Here is an 18,056-nt window from a genome sequence, read left to right on the forward strand (position 1 = left end):
TGCGCCCCACCCAAGGTTTCCATGCGGTTCCCGGAGGTTTTCGTCAGTCTCCCTAATGGTCGAAAGTGGTTTCCGCTTCTACTAGTGTCCGGCGATTGTTTCAAAAAATTAAAAACCGGCCGCGACTAAAAATAGGTTTCCGTTTTAAAAATCGGTAGTTCAAGTTCAAGTGAGTTTATTGTCATGTGTCCCTGTATAGGACAATGAAATTCTTGCTTTGCTTCAGCACACAGAACATAGTAGGCATTTACTACAAAACAGATAAGTGTGTACATATACCATAATATAAATATATACACACACATGAATAAATAAACTGATAAAGTGCAAATAACAGAAAATGGGTTATTAATAGCCTGATGGCTGTGGGGAAGTAGCTATTCCTGAACCTGGTTGTTGCAGTCTTCAGGCTCCTGTACCTTCTACCTGAAGGTAGCAGGGAGATGAGTGTGTGGCCAGGATGGTGTGGGTCTTTGATGATACTGCCAGCCTTTTTGAGGCAGCGACTGCGATAAATCCCCTCGATGGAAGGAAGGTCAGAGCCGATGATGATGGACTGGGCGGTGTTTACTACTTTTTGTAGTATTTTCCTCTCCAGGGCGCTCAAATTGCCGAACCAAGCCACGATGCATCCGGTCAGCATGCTCTTTACTGTGCACCTGTAGAAGTTAGAGAGAGTCTTCCTTGACAAACCGACTCTCTGTAATCTTCTCAGGAGGTAGAGGCGCTGATGAGCTTTCTTGATAATTGCATTAGTGTTCTTGGACCAGGAAAGATCTTCAGAGATGTGATTTTTTATTCGAAGCCGGTTGCGATGCTAGTTGAAGGTGGTTGCCGGAGGTTGCTGGTAGTGGAAGGTAAGACCTCCCTGGTAGAATAAAACTGGTAGGTATGTTGCAAAACTTACCTTCAGCAGCGCTGCAGTTCTGCTGCTGCCCGTGTGCGTGACTTTGGTGCCTTTGAGAGGAGGGCGGGTTTAAAACGCGATTTTTTCTAGGGTATTGAAATCGAGGTTGTTCAGCCTACTTAGTTGCTGATGAAAAATCGCTGCGAAATTCGTTCGCCACAGCTATTTTTAAACTAAATTGGGTTATTTAATTGTTATAGTAAATTAAAAATCATCCTCTAAAGCTGCGAACCCCAACAACGGGACGGATCTCATGAAGGGGACAAGGCAAGGTGGGTTGTTTATTTTTACATTAAACAGGGCTTCTTAAGTATACAAAATTTTATGCTGCGAGTTGCTGACTTGGGGCCCATTCAATCCCGCAGTATCTTTCATGCCATATCGGCTTCAAATCCACCGCATTGGCAGCGTTCCAAACCAGCACGTTCCACAGAATCCCACTGGCAAGCTAATTTAAATGGCCATTAATTTACAGCAATTGAACACTAAATCCCTTTCATTTGGCCTATAAATTAAAGTCAATGAGATTTAAAAATCATGTTTTATTGTGAATTCTTGTGTGAATGTTCTTTGGACACTTAGGCTATTTAAAAATGTTAATCTTTCCTTAAGAAATGGATAGATGTTTAGATCTAGTAATTGAATTTTGAAATTAGCTACAATTGGGTAACTAACTAATTATATGCTTTAATATAATTGTAAGTAAGAATGTTTAATATTTGTTTCAGAATGCTTCAATCTATAATTACTGAAAATTTATTTCAGTTCTCTTAATTTTTAATAAAGTTATGGGCTTTACACTGTTCTTGATCACAGCTTTTGTGTTAAGTCAATGGAAAATCAATAGGGAACAAGATGCTAATTTCCGAGTATGAAAATGGCCATAACGTTTTTAATACTGAAGATATGAAAGTGAATTAGGTGTCAAATTAAACTTCGTTTTATGCTTTATCTGATGGGATAAATTGCAGACTTGATTTTTTAAATCTCAAAATTACCGATTTTGAAAACGGCAACCTATTTTCAGTAGCGGCCGGTTTTGAATCTTTTGAAATAATCGCCAGAACATAGAAGAAGCGGAAACCGCTTTCGACCATTAGGGAGACTGACAAAAACCTCCGGGAACCGCATGGAAACCTTGGGTGTGGCGCAAAGTCTCCAGAGGTTTCCGTTCAGGTTTTCTAAGTGGGACAGGGGCATAAGGCAGCAACTCCATGCAGTGCCATCGTGCTGTAGCTTTCTACAGATGAGAAGTAGTTTACTTAAATTTCAAGAATTTAATGTTCATGCCATTGGTTTTTAAGTACACAAGTGAAATTGAAGGTGATGTTTTAACTATGTTGGGTGTTAAAATGTGAGAGGGTCCACTTTAAACTATAGCACTTTGTAAAGACTTTGCGCCTACTTCAAATAATATTTCATATAGTTGCAATGATCAAACACTAGGAAAAAAAAGACTTCTCCATCAAAGAGTTTGCACCATCTGTACTTATGCTGACCAGCAAAGTCACTTCTGATCATTCCTTACAGTTACTGGAAAATATTCAAGGCCTCCATTAGCCTCCAGCAGACCAAACGCCCACTCCTGCATGTGGAACAACTTTTTGCAAGAACATTGAGTTTCGGGGCAGGAGTTAAAACAATGACCATGGTTCATGTTACCAACCTCAACCATTTTGTACCACAATCACCCCTTTCCCCAACCAAGACCTGCTTTCAGTGTTATTTTCATATTTGTGAAGTGTTCAAGAGACGTGGCACCAAATCTTGGACACCCACTGTGTTCTTTTTTTCCGGGAAAAGGTGATTAGCCTTTTTCTCCTCCGGGGTCACAGTTTACGAATAAGGGTTAGTAGGTTATGTAGGACTGAGATGAGGAAAAACCTTTTTACTCAGAGAGTTGTGAATCTGTGGAATTCTCTGCCCGAGAAGGCAGTGGAGGCCAATTCCCTGGATGTTTTCAAGAGATAGATTTAGCTCTTGGGAATAAAGGAATCAAGGAATATCGGTAAAAAGCAGGAAGGATTTTAGATGATCAGCCATGATCATCTTGAATGGCGGTGCTGGCTCGAAGGGCTGGCTGGCATACTGCAGCACCTATTTTTCTATGTTTCTGTTTCTTTTCATTCGTTTTACTGACAGACATATATATTACTGCAAATGATTATTGTTCTGATTTGTAATAATTCTTGTTTAAGATGAAATCAAAATGTAAGTAAGTAAGTAAGGTTATTGGCCAAGTATTCACATACAAGGAGTTTGCCTTGGTGCTCTGCCCGCAAGTAACAACATGACATACAGTGACAGTTACAAATCTCAGAAAACACTAAACATGAATAATAATAAAACATTACTGATAAAACACCATTGATCAAGCATGCAAACCTACAAAATACCAGATCAAAGGGAGGCTACAGATTTTTGGCTGTTGAGTAGAGCAACTACTCGTGGATAAAAACTGTTTTTATGTCTGGCTGTGGCAGCTTTAACAGTCCGGAGTTGCCTTCCAGAGGTAAGTGATTCAAAGAGATTGTGGCCAGGGTGAGAGGGGTCAGAGATGATCTTGCCCACTTGCTTCCTGGCCCTTGCAGTGTACAGTTCTTCAATGGAGGGAAGGTTGCAGTCAATAATCTTCTCTGCTGATCGGACGATTCGCTGCAGCCTCCAGGTGTCATGCTTGGTGGCTGAGCTAAACCAGACCATGATGGAGAAGGTGAGGACAGACTCTACGATGGCCGTATAGAATTGGACCATCATTGCCTGTGGTAGATTGTGCTTCCTCAGCTGCCATAGGAAGTACATCCTCTGTTGTGCCTTTTTGACTGTTGAGTCAATGGTAGTCCCCCACTTAAGGTCCTTCCAGATGATGGTTCCCAGGAACTTAAAAGACTCTACAGATGTGACTGTGGTGTTGTTGATGGTGAGTGGGATGAGGGGAGGGGGAGCTCTCCTAAAGTCTACAATCAATTCCACTGTCTTAAGACCATTGAGCTCTCGGTTGTTGCGATGGTACCAGGACGCCAGCTGTGACACTTCCTGTCTGTAGGCTGATGCCTCCCCATCCTGGATTAGTCCAATCAGGGTTGTGTCATCTGCAAACTTGAGAAGCTTGACAGAGGTGTCTGTGAAGGTGCAGTCGTTGGTGTAGAGAGAGTAGAGGAGAGGAGAAAGTACGCAGCCTTGCGGTGCTCCTATGCTGAGCGCTTGCGGGTTTGAGATGTGCTTTACCAGCCTCTCATGCTGCTTCCTCTCTGTCAATATACTCAAAGTATATTTACAGTCATAGTTCAGTGCAGCACCTTCAAGAATTTCTTCATCTACAGTTTAAATAATTAGCCAAATAAATAAAAGATACAAAAGATTGAAAGCACATACAACCAGATTCAGAAACACTTTCATCCCCCACAGTCAGACTACTATACAGATCTCTAATACCCTATGGTGTAATTCTGATTTTCCAATCAATCTGATTACAGACCTTGGACTTTTTCTCTGTAACTGGAATGCTGTAATACCATTCTGCGCCTCCTTGTATTTTTCTCTTTGAACTACCTGTTATACTTGGGTAGGCTTAATTGTACTCATATACATCATGATTTGATTGAATAGCGCACAAACACAGTTTTTCACTGCATCTCGATACACATGATAACAGTAAACCAATACCAAAAACAAATTACATTTTCTTATATAAGACTTCCTGTGGCTTGAGTCTCAAGCATTGATTCTCAGTTGTTATGCACAGATATTCTTTGTACTAAGTGTGAGTCTTCATGTATTGATTTTGTAAGTATTATTTACTATCTGATTGGTGTGACATCTTTGCTGACAGGCTAGAAGGCAGCAATTGGAATTGCTTGTATTCAGCATGAAAACATTGTAATAGTAGGATTTAAAAATAATACACCAGAACTGAGGTCACATGCTTTATGAAGCTGAAACCTTATGAATCAAAAGGTAGTATTAACATAATATTAACATTGTACCTCAGTACACGTGACAATAAACAAAACTGTAAACATATACTTTTTTGTTAAAGAAGTGTGTGTTGCCCTCGGGGTGATTTTCACCAGAATATTTAGAAATAGATAATTTGACCCCTCATGCCTGTTCCACAATTGGATAAGGTCACGGTGGATCCTTCACATCTACATCACTGTCTTATGTTGTCTCCTTTTTCTCTGATACCCTTAATAATAAAAAAAACCTATCAATCTCGGTCTTGAATATACTCAACATCTGAGCTTCCACAGACCTCTCTGGGAAATAATTCCAAGGATTCACTGCCCTATGTTGAAGACATTTAAAAAAAAACTGAGTCTAGACCAATAACGGGTGGATGGTCTGATGTGTGAAAATAGGTATGGCCCTAATAGGCTGAAGTATAAAGATAAAGCATTCAATAGGGTTAAGGCACAGATGTAATTGTTCACATAGTAGGAAGACTTTTCAGATGTAGCATAATGTAAACCATGATAGCCTCAACCCTCATAGCTTTATTAATGAGGAGTTCCCAAACACATTAGGATACTCTAGTGAAACATTTTTAAATTACTGGATTAGCACACATTGTTCTCGACCCTTGATCTCGAAACATGAGTTTGAGGAATTTAAATTTAAATCTGAATTTATTTAAAGCTAATGGTGAAAGTATTAGTAATTAATATTAGTTCTATGAATCAACTGGACTATCATAAAATGAAAAATAATTGACCATCCTAATCTTTCGAGGCCCCATTTTGACTGTGGACCCACCCAGGTAGTTAGCTCTTAATTATTTGTTCAGTTCAGGGCTAATTAGCGATAGACAGTAAATGCTGACTTTGCCAGCAACATTACCCGATATAATAAATAAAAATAATAAAAATAATTTTTTTTATGAACTAGTTTACTATGCCAATTCAATCTATTGAGTTTTCCTGAGCTTTTCTTCATAAGGTCAACAAAACCAAAATGGTTGGAAGCTCCCAAAGGAAAAGTGAGCGTAAGACACATTCATCACAATGCTTTCACAAATTATGTTCTTTCTTATTTTATAGACAAATCTGTAAGGAATTTCAAGACCTCTTAAGCCAGGACAGATCACCTCTGGGATCTTCGAGACCAACTCCAATTCTAGACCTTGACATTCAGAGACATTTAACACATTTTAGGTACTTGATTGTCTTGTCGTATTTCTGAATAATTGGTCATTTTATTTTCAATAAATCTCGCGTGAAAGCCTGACGTGAAGATGGTTGCTCAAGTAGTTCACTAATCTGTGCTATTTATGTGTGGTGTATAATTCACTATAGTTAACTATTGTTGCATACTGAGTTGGTTTAAAATTGTGCCAAACTATAATGCAAAAGGTTTCATAACAAGAAGATTGACATCAAGGTGCGCATCAGATGTTGGCATGACAAAGGCACATCCAGCCCATTCAAACTTCCGGTTGTTCCAAAAAAAGTCAAACCAGGCAGAAATAAATTTTTACTCACCACCCTATCCCATCCTCAAAACTAATATTCACCTATATGTGAGGCCCTTGGCTGCCTCACGAAAACATCTTTGACTGCATGGGAAATAGCTTGATTAAATAATGGATCTGAATGCATGGTCATGTGCAAGGAAACCTTCCAGTAAGAAGTTATTCACTTCCCTTGAAGCCTATGGCATAACAGATTAATAGTAGTCTATTTTTATAAGATGCAACACAATATGGCTAATGTGTAGGAAGGAAATGCAGATGGAACTGCATATCTATTCCACATTTTCCTTTATCATCATCTTTTTTGATCTCTTACACTTCATCTCTGTAACTCCCTCGCCCCTGAAGCTCAGTTTGAAGAAGGGTCTTGAGCCGAAACATCACCCATTCCTTCCATCCAGAGATACTGCCTGTCCCGCTGAGTTACTCCAGCATTTTATGTCTATTTACAATATGGCTAATGGCTTAGTGCTCTAATGATATTTGTAGTGATCTGACCAAAGACCCTTTCTAACTGTACTCAGGCAAAGGTTTGTGATATTGATGTATTGTTAAAGCTTGGTGATTATTTACTTCATTCTAACATTATCTAAGGTAAACAATGTCAACCAAAAATATTATATTTATTTGGTTAAGATCCTTGCTGACTATAATTGAGGCATTGTCAAAAACGTGGTTTATAATCATGCACTTTTTAAAAACAGTTTATTTATAATGATGATTTTGCACCCTTTAAGATCAAATTGGATGTTGACTCTCCTGTTTTAAATCCCTTGACACAGCCTGATCACACATGGATTCGGTACCCCTGCTATCTGTGCTGCCCTCAGTAGCTTCCAAACTGTCCTGAGTGAAATGCTCAACTATCTGGATAAGCACACGGTTACTAAAAACGGAGCTTCACCAGAGAATGGCCAGGGCAATAGCAACACAGAAAAAGGAACACTGCGGAAGAGCTTGGATCCATCTCAAAAAGATGGGAAAATCGAGAAAACAGAATGAACTCAATGAATGAACTTTGAAGTCAGCCAGAGCTTTCCTGCTGCTGAAGTCCACTTAAATGAAGTCGGTATCTCTTGTAGGAAGACTAGAAGGAAGGAAACAAAAGCTCAATGATGGAGTCACTATTTTTACAATATTGAAATATTTTGTGCACAGTTGTGCTGTTTATATAGTGTTTATAGTGATGCACAATACAATTTAACCACTGGATACAAACGTGCGGTATCTTCTTTCAGTTAATGATCTACGCAATGTGCCATAAACCAGCTCGACATTCACATCATGTTATATGATTTGACCTCCAAATTCTTAAGAAGGTGGTGGCTCCAGTCACCTGTCAGAAACAAGGAAACTTCCACTTTTGCAGGCGTAGCTCCAATCAGAGTCCAGTCTGTTTAAGTTCTGACCAACAATAATCAAAGGCTGAAATACCTGCAGATTTTTGAACTGACCGCATTTCCACTTGTGTGCATAACTGGACAGTAAAACAAAGGCTTTAAATTAATTTACTGACTTCAATTATTGTAACGAGTAGCTGAACCACTTGGCATGATATCATAATTTAGCAGTCAAACATTATTATGACAGAAATCATCGTATAACATAGCTGGCAATATAACTTCCATGCAAAAGGATCCGGACCTGAAACATCACCTAGCATGTTCTCCAGAGATGCCAATGGACCCACTGAGTTACTCCAGCACATTGTGTCTTTTTCTTTTGTTGTAAACCAGCATCTGCAGTTCCTTCAGTCTTCAATTTGAACTTAATTTAATCACCTGATACTGGATTTTTTTTTGTTAAAATGAAATTAGGTAACTCTGCACCTTACAGTGTTACATATGTGAAAGTAACACTGTTGATGTTGATATCTCAGCATATTTTGAACTTAGTGGGACTTAAAGCTACCGATTATTTCATAAAGATATGACTGATTCTAAGGGAAATGTTGTTTAATATTTTTTTTTAATTCATAAAAAGTATTAACAATTTAACTTGCATATTTTGTAAACAGATAATTACATTCCAAAAGAAAGGAAAATGCCCAGCTGCATCCAAGGCAAAGGAAGGCTGCTACTTTGCATTAAACATTTCAATAGAGCTCACAAGTGTATCTTATCAATGATCAGGTGACTCTGTGCATTTTTTAAACAAGGTTATTTTCTTTCAGAATTCCAGTATGTGCATTCCTTTTATAAACCTATTATTTAAAGTGCCTGGCAAGGGTTTGAATCCCACCAAGGGAGCTGAGAAGCTTTAGTGTTTATTTGTTTTTAATGTTAGCAATGGTGAACCTGGATTGGCAAAAACAAAAATCTTTTAAATCCATTAGTTTACTATTGTCCACCAGGAAGTGTATCTGAAATCTTTTTTTCTATCTGGCTTATTTGTGATTCCAGGCCTGCAGCAATGCAATTGACTTTTAACTTTTCATGAGAGGAATAGATCGGGTAGATGCACAGAATATCTTGCCTAGAGTAAGGGAATCGGGAACCAGAGGACATAGGTTCAAGGTGAAGGGGAAAAGATTTAATAGGAATCTGAGGAGTAACTTTTTCACACAAAGGGTGATGTATGGAACAAGCTGCCAAAGGAGGTAGTTGAGGCTGGGACTATCCCATCGTTTAAGAAGAAGTTGGACAGGTACATGGATAGGAGAGGTTTGGAGGGATACGGACCAGGCGCAGGCAGGTGGGACTAGTGTAGCTGGGACATGGTGGCCGGCGTGGGCAAGTTGGGCCAAAGGGCCTGTTTCCACACTGTATCACTCTATGACTAAAACTGCTCTCTGATATGGCCTAGTTTACCATTAAGCTCAGTAATATTTAAGGAAAGGCAATAGATTGCCTTGCTCTCATCCTGTGAATAAATAAATACAGGCTGTCCCCATTAATAACTGGGTTCCATTTTTACAGATGTCCATGCATAGATTTTGTCGATGTCAGAAAATACATAAGAATAACTCTATGTGATACCATACCTCCATTGCAATGAATGTCACCAGAGGCACACAAGAGTGTTAAGAATGAACAGTTACTTTCAATGGAGAGAGAGAGGAACTAGTTTTGCTGCTCAAAGGAATGAATAGATGTATGTACTTCAGACTTTTGAACTTGATTTTTTTTTTATTATGGAGGCTCACTCATATGTAGCGGCAGCTATAGGTTGGGTGTTTGTAATCTGGGGTTTGTCTGTACATTAAAAAAAAGGACCTTTCCCCAAATATTTAGTGTCAGATTTCAAGCAAACTTTAAATAATTCTGTTTTCCTGTTCCTGGTTAGTTTTGGCACATATCTATTAGACCCATTTATGAAAATATTTTTCCATTGCATTTCTTCATGACATTGCTGCACTGTTCGAGTTATACATCATGGAATATACAGCATGTTCATCCTACCACATCTACACTAATAATCAAAGTCTACAATAATCCCATTTTCCCTGCTCAAACCCATCAGGTTCCCTCCCACAATTTTCCAACCACTCATCTGTACTAGGGGCAAATTGTAATAGATAAATAACCTTCAAGCAGCACATTTCTGGCATGTAGGAAGAACACTAGGGGAAGCCCATGCAGTCACGGGGAGTACTAATAAAAACCACACAAAGTCAAGATTGAACCTGGCGCTCTGGAGCTATCAGGAAGCAGCAGTAACAACTGTGCCACTGTGCCCTCGACTGTTATCCTGCACCATCTTTCCTCAACATGATTTACTTTGTATGGTTTCACTCCCCCTTTTTCTAAATATAGCAGGCACACCCGCAGAATCATGTTTTTCTTTCTGGTCCCACAATACCTCTCTGGTGTTCATCTTTCCATAAAAGCCTGAATACTCTCATTTATATTTTGGTCCTAATGATGTAATTTAGTTTAGTTTAGTTTAGTTTAGTTTAGAGATACAGCACGGAAACAGACCTTTATGCGCACCGAGTCTGCGCTGACCAGCAATCCCCGTAAGCTAGCACTATCCTATATACTAGACAATTTACAGTTTTTTTTCTACTGATGTCGATTGACTTACAAACTTGTACGACTTTGAAACTGGAGAACCCAGGGAAAACCCATGCGTTCATGGGAAGAACATACAAACTACAGACAGCACCCATAGTCATGATCGAGCTCGGGTCTCTGGCGCTGTAAGGCCGCAACTCTACCACTGCGCCACCGTGTCGCCCCCTGTAACAACATATTATTACAGGTTGCTATGTCCATATTAACAAGTATATTCAAGTTGGATATTGAGAATAAGCACTCTTCACCCCATCACTTCCCTTGACTTTGTGATGATGTCCATGGGACATAATGAAACAATCGATGAATGATTGGAGTTAGTGATGGCTAGGGAAAATATTGTGTGATGAGTTGGAAGTTAATTCTGCCATTTTCATGCCATGGTATAAAGTTTGTTCCTTTGCACAATTTCTTAAGGGCCTGTCCCACTGTACGAGGTAATTCAAGAGTTCTCCCAAGTTCTCCCCTGATTCGAGCTCGTGTAGTGTTCGTAGCAGGTACAGAGGAGCTCGTGGGTGTCACATAGCGGCTCGTACGAGTAACAGTAGGTACTTGGGAAATCCGGTAAACTCATGATGTTTTTCAACACTGAAAAATGTCCATGAGGAAAAAAATACTCGTGATGAAAAAATGTTTTACTTTTTACTCGTACGAGCCCCTACACAAGCTCGAATCAGGGGAGAACTCTGGAATTACCTTGTACAGTGGGAAAGGCCCTTTATCTTCCTCCATGACAATCTGCTGAAGTTGAAGGAAATCATACAAATCATACAAATATTTTGTTTCCTGTTTCACTCCAAATCTTCTCGCACTATAACATTTCCTGCCTCTGTCTGTATTTTAACCTTTCTACTTGTCGGGTGTTTGCCTATTATTTTTCAAGTCAAGTCTCAAGTTTTTTCCATCGGTTTCATCGGTAATGAACTATATTTTCTCTAAAACTCAATATATTTTGCACTAAATTTTACTCACCCATTATAAGCAGCACAATGGGAGAGTGGTAGAGTTGCTGCTTTACAATGCCTGAGACCCAGGTTTCCTCTGAATGCTCCAGTTTCCTCCCACAAAACAAAGACTTACATGTTTGTAGGTTAATTAGCTTCTGTATATTGTACATTGTCCCTAGTGTATAGGATAGTGCTAGTGTACGGGATGTCCGCTGGTCGGCGCCGCCTCAGTGGGCCGAAGGGCCTGTTTTCACGTTGTATCTCTAAACTAAACTAAAATTATGCCAATGGATATCATGAAACAAGAGATTGAACAACAAATGATTATCATTAATCTGCAGTTTGAGGCAAAACATCCATGCATTTCTCTCCTTCCAATTTTTTTCCTTTTACCCCATCCCATCTCATCATCACTCCTGTTTCACCTCTCTATCAAGGGTTTTGGAAATGTATCTGCCTTGGACAGGCTATACCAATGAATGATATTGGTTCACTAAATCAAACTCAAAATGTATTACTTGGACAACAAACACTTCAATTAAGTATATTTTAAGTATACTGTGAGCTCTATTATTAGTTATGGGCTATTTTCCAAACACTGATTTGTCATGTGAAAATAGATATTTATCCAAAGCTAATCTATTGAAATGTAATACAGCCATCTGGCCATGGATTTTTTCTCTTTGTGAATACAGCTGAAAGTTAAGTAAGCTTCTTATCGTTGAATATGTTGTTTACCCTCAAGGTTATTAGAGCTGGGTGGCATTGTGGCAGATTGAGACAGAATAACCTTGGGAGATGGTGGAAAAAAATTCAAGAAAAGTAACCTGAAAACATTCAGTGTCATAAATGCGCTGTAAGTGGCAAGGCTTCCTCAATGGAATCTGAACTTTCCTGTTGACTTATTCACTTATTTTTAGTGAAGGTGAACACCAAAGTTGAGACGGAGTCGGAGAGACAGAATAAAGAATATCCCTTTTCACCAGAGATGCTGCCCGACCCGCTGAGTTACTCCAGCTTTTTGCGTCTATCTTCGTAAAGAATGTAGCCTTTGGTTCCTACCCTTGTTCTTAGGAAGAAGGTCACAACAGGTGACAGAACGTTCATATTTTATCATGCTTCTTATCTCTAAGCACACACTTTTTTGATCCACAACTGCATATAGAAAGACAATATTATAATTCCCATGATAATGAACCATGTTATTTGTGCTTAGCTGAAACACCATTTTGTTGCATGCTGTGTCAGGAGTAAGCTTTAATGGGGAAAATATATTGTTCTTTTTAAATCCATTTAGGCTACTCAGCAATATTTGTTTTAATTAATTTGATTTAATTTTGATTTATTTCAAAGGCTTGGAACTCTGGATGGCCGAATCTGATTTAGGCCTTGAATAATAAGTATTATCAATTACAATAGCGGACTGAAAGACCTGATAGGGTACAACTCTGAGAAATAAATACTTTCGCCAGAATTTATGACTACTACCTAAAGAAATGTTTTCCTTAGAAGATTTTGCTTCCTGGAAATGAGTTATGAATATCACCAGTCCTATACCACTTCATTATTTGTATATTCCAACTAAAAAAACTGTTTAAAACTGAAATGAAAAGTGGTTAGCCTCATTAACTTGGAATGACTATCCCTCTTATCAGCCAAGCATCTCAGCTTAATAATGCCCAGCACAGCCCACTGTGTCATATTTATATGAATCTGAAGAGGTGACTGACCTGAAACATCGCATATTCCTTTTCTCCATGCGTTGCAGCCTGACCCGCTAAGATACTCCAGCATTTTGTGTCTATCTTCATGTCATATTTTATATCCTTCCTCCTAACCACCATTCATTCTTGCACTTTTTTCACTTTTGTGTTTGCTATATTATTAAAACATGAAGGTTTCACAGGCAAACAACATTAAGCACTAGTCCAGGTGTGACAGGGAGGGAATTTAAAGACCGTAAATTTACATGTGAGAATAATCTGACACTTTGATCCTCCACCCATGATATAAAAGGCCTTTGATTCACTCAACCAGCTCTGAGAACAGAGAAGGAATGCTCCATCTTTCGACCCTGGCACCATGTTGACCTTCATTTACCCAACCATGCAATTCAGTTAGTAATGTTCACAAAGCCAGCCACAGCCTAGTCTGCATGCCCGTCCCTTACAAAAGCATTGAGAAATGAGACAAACGAAAAGTAGAGATGATTTAAGGAAAATTGTAAATAAAAGATTCCAAGAGCACAAAGAACATATCCCCATACCTGATGTAAGAAAATTAGAATAACATTTTAATATTTTATGTGGTTTCAAGATGGCAATGCCATTCTTTATGAATTGCTAAACATCCATAACACGGAGGGTTAAAATAGCGTGGTCTGATGAGTTGCCTATGAGATTTGGTTAATGCACCGTGGTAATCAGGGTTTTTGGCAGACTGAAAGCTTGGTTTTCTTAATGTAAATTAAAGAAATGTAGCAGCTTGCACAGTGCTGGCTGTTTTTTTTTTTTTCTACTGTTGCATTCTATAATATGTATTGTACATGAACTGTTGTATTTGTAATCTAATATATGTGTGCACTTGTTCACAAATAAAAAACAAAAGTTCTAAATGTTGTCCAACATGAAGGTAAAAAGTTATTTAATTCGATCTTTCTATTCAGAGCAAGATTTCAATCTTATACTTTTTTAACAATACCAGCTTACGCTGAGATTTGTGCAAGAGCATCAACCATTGAAATGTCCCAGGGAAATCAACATAAGCAAATGATAGAAAATTGGGACGAAAATAATTGTGTTTCACCAAGAAAAATGTGTTTGCATGTGCTATGGTTTCCGTGATAGATTCCTCAGGTTTGCATTTTGTGTCTCTTGAGTCTCTTGGATGCTCTGAATAGGCATTAAGGGCCTGTCCCACTTGGGCAACCTAATCCGCGAGTTCTGGCGATTTTGCCCTCGACCCATACTCGCAGCATGGTCGACACGAGGTCGAAGCTGGTCTTTCTAACTCTTCTTCATGCTCGAGAGTGGTCTCTGCGTACTCAAGGCCTCAGCTAGGTCGCGGCCTTTTTTTTCAATATGTTAAAAAATGCCCACAAGTAAAAAAAGGTAGCCATGGAAAAAATCGATACTTTTTTTACTCGTAGGTTTAGTCGTAGTAGGTCATGGTAGGTCGGCATGTTAGTCATAGGTAATCGAGTTCTGTCAAAGGTAGTCAAAGGTAGTCATAGATAATCTTCATCGAAGGGAGGTTGAAGGAGGTCATCTTCACTCTCCACTATTCGGTGTCCAATTTCCCCGAGGTTAGTCGTAGCTAGTCGTAGCGAGTCGAAGCTGGTCTTCAACATAGTCGAAGGAGGTCTTCTACATAGTAGAAGGAGGTCTTCAACATGAATACATTGTTGTGAAAAACTGATGGATTGAAGCACACCATACTAGGAAACCCTTTTACTATTATTTCATTCTATTTACTAACATCATAATCCTACAGAGAAATGGTAATACACTGATCTAATGTATCGTTACATTTGCAGATATTGTTGGAACAAAAACATTTTTCCATTTTTATAAACTTGGCCATTTTTTCATTATTCCTGTTTCAGACAATTTAGAACTGATTATTTCTTCCAAGTGTTGTAAATTGTAGTGTTCAGAGAACATTGAAATGGGATTTTATTCAGGGGATAGTCTACACATAAGCAAGATTTTCAAGAAGCGAAGTTTATAATTTCTTTGGAAACCGCAGGTGTTTTTGAAACTGAGAATACAAGCACAGACATATATACTTTACATGAATATTTCTGAAACACACTTCCACAGGTGGAGTTTCACACAATCGCACAATATCAGAAAATTAAAAAAACTGCTGCAAGTGCTCAGCGAGTCAGGCAGAAACTGTGGAGGCCCTGATACATTTTCTCGACCCTTTGGCTCCACAGAGCTACCTGACCTCCTGAGTTCCTCCAGCAGTTTATTTTTTGCTCCACATTCCAACCTCTGCGGCATTGTTACTTATTTGCATATCTTTCATTCATATGTTCTATATTTCTCTACATCACCATCTATATATGTTGCTTCCCATTCCCCTGACTCTTAGTCTGAAGAAGGGTCTCAACCTGAAACGTCACCAGGGAACATTTCAGTTTCCTCCAGATTTCATTAAATTATAAGCATTTTCAAAAAGTATATCCCTGCTTACATTTTATTGTATAATGAAGAAACACACTCATTGAAAGCAAAATAAAATGTTAATGAAATTGATTGGAATTTGTGATTTCAGTGCTCCTCTTTTCTTTGGCATGAATTAAAATAAGAACTCCTTCACATGCATGGTTCTTCCTCACACATCCAGTAGCAGCCATTCCCATGAGAAGTATGCACTGGAAATTCAATCATGAACTGTTCGATAATTTTTGGATGGAACGTAGTGCATCATGCCCATGAATATTTCTGAAATACACTCCCACAGGTGGAGTTACCCACAAACACACAATATCGGAAAATTAAAAAATGAAAAAATGTTGGAAGAGCTCAACAGGTCAGGCAGAATATGCGGAGACAAAGAGATAGTCCTGACCACTTGACCATTCTTGACCACTTGCCTCCACAGAAGCTGCCTGACCCGTTGAGTTCCTTGGAGTTTATTTTTTGCTCCTGATTCCAGCATCTGCAGACTCTTTAGTTTTGATGCATTGAGGCATCAATGTCATTGCGTCAACTGCTCTATTCGTTGGCAGGTTCCATTTCAAAATGCTCATTTAGTTTAGTTTAGTTTAGTCCAGAGATGTCGCACGGAAACAGGCCCTTTAACCCACCGAGACATAACGACAGCACTATCCTACAAGCCAGGGACAATTTTCCAATTTTACCAAAGCCAATTAACCTACAATCTGTTTGTGAAAGATTGCAGTAGGATCTGAATCGATTGGCCAGGTGGGCAGAGGAATGGTTGATGGAATGTAATACAGATGAAGGTGAGCAGCCAGGAGTGGTAGTGCATGTCGCACAAATAACATTCTGAAGAAGAGGAAAGAGATTCTGCAGTGTGATATTAGAGAGATCAGAAGAAGGCTGAAAAGCAGGACCTCCAAGGTGATTATCTCCGGTTTGCTTCCAGTTCCTCGTGCTGGTGGGGGCAAGAACAGAGAGATAGGGGATCTGAATGTGTGGCTGAGGAGCTGGTGAAGGCGGCATGGATTTAGATTCTTAGACCACTGGGATCTGTTTTGGGGTTAGGGTGAATTATAAAAAAGGTATGGGTTGCACCTTAACAGGCGGGGGACCAGCATTCTGCCAGGCAGGTTTACCACTGCTACACGTGTGGGTTTAAACTAAATAGTGGGAGAGGGAAGACAAATTGTAACTACAGCAATGGAGTTAAAGGGAAAGAAAGTATAGGAAAAATTAAGAAAGACACCAGTCACTAACAGCAGGATACCAGGAACAAGTCTCCCTAATCCCTGATACCAGGAACAATTCTCCCCTTGATTGAATAAACTTGTACAATTAACATTTACCCCTTATTTGTTCTTTGGGGTCCCAGGTTTAGGAATAAACCCAAAGGGATCGATTTGAAATGAGAGACACCTCTGAGACACCACTTAATCTTAACTACTCGACCTCCAGTAACAGCGAAAGAAATAGGAACTGATAAATGGCTGAAGGACAAACAGACAATTCATATTTTAAAGTTGCCAATGACACAAAAGGAAAGATCACATGGGTCAGAAAGGAATGGGACACTATGCAAAGCAACAGCTGCCTACTATTGCTCAGGTCTACGTATGCTACGAACTATGGGCAAAGCATAAAAATCATGTGGGATTAGTATATTCAGCCCCTGAACATAAACTTACTATAAAAAAGGGGAAGGTACACAAAAAAGCTGGAGAAACTCAGCGGGTGCAGCAGCATCTATGGAGCGAAGGAAATAGGCAACGTTTCGGGCCGAAATCCTTCTTCAGACTGATAGGGGGTGGCGGGGAGAAGGAAGGAAAAAGGAGGAGGAGGAACCTGAGGGATGGGAATGGGAGAAGACAGCCTGAGGGCTGAGGAAGGGGAGGAGGCAGCAAGGGTTAACAAAATTGGGAGAATTCAATGTTCATGCCCGCAGGCTGCAGACGCCCCAAGCGGAATATGAGGTGCTGTTCCTCCAATTTCCGGTGTTGCTCGCTCTGGCCATGGAGGAGACCTAGGACAGAGAGGTTGGATTCGGAGTGGGAAGGGGAGTTGAAGTGCTGAGCCACCGGGAGGTTAGGTAGGTTCTTGCGGACCGAGCGGAGGTGTTCGGCGAAACGATCGCCCAACCTCCGCTTGGTCTCACCAATGTAGATCAGCTGACATCTAGAGCAGCGGATGCAGTAGATGAGGTAGGAGGAGAAACAGGTGAACCTCTGTTGCACCTGGAACGACTTCTTGGATCCTTGAATGGAGTTGACGGGGGAGGTAAATGGACAGGTGTTGCATTTCTTGCAGTTGCAACGGAAAGTGCCCGGGGAGGGGGTGGTACGGGAGGGAAGGGAAGAATCGACAAGGGAGTTGCGGAGGTAGCTGTCTTTGCGGAAGGCAGACATGGGGGGAGATGCGAAGATGTGGCGAGTGGTGGGGTCACGTTAGAGGTGGCGAAAATGACGGAGGATTATTTGTTGTACGTGATGGCTGGTGGGGTGAAAGGTGAGGACTAGGGGGACTCTGCCCTTGATGCGAGTGCGGGGA

At 39.9% G+C, this 18,056-nt stretch overlaps 1 protein-coding gene across 1 annotated transcript in view; it reads left to right on the forward strand.

Moving 5' to 3' along the window:
- Window positions 1-15,834, forward strand: part of tfap2d (transcription factor AP-2 delta (activating enhancer binding protein 2 delta)) — a 239,008-nt gene extending 223,174 nt beyond the window's left edge. The window contains exons 9-10 of the mRNA XM_055636379.1: window positions 5,947-6,060; window positions 7,160-15,834. Of these exons, the coding sequence (XP_055492354.1) occupies window positions 5,947-6,060; window positions 7,160-7,379 (334 nt within the window). The 3' untranslated portion in view covers window positions 7,380-15,834. The remainder of the gene's footprint in view (window positions 1-5,946; window positions 6,061-7,159) is intronic.
- Window positions 15,835-18,056: the final 2,222 nt, after the last annotated feature.

The sequence above is a fragment of the Leucoraja erinacea genome, chromosome 5, assembly GCF_028641065.1.
Source record: "Leucoraja erinacea ecotype New England chromosome 5, Leri_hhj_1, whole genome shotgun sequence".
Classification (NCBI taxonomy): domain Eukaryota; kingdom Metazoa; phylum Chordata; class Chondrichthyes; order Rajiformes; family Rajidae; genus Leucoraja; species Leucoraja erinaceus.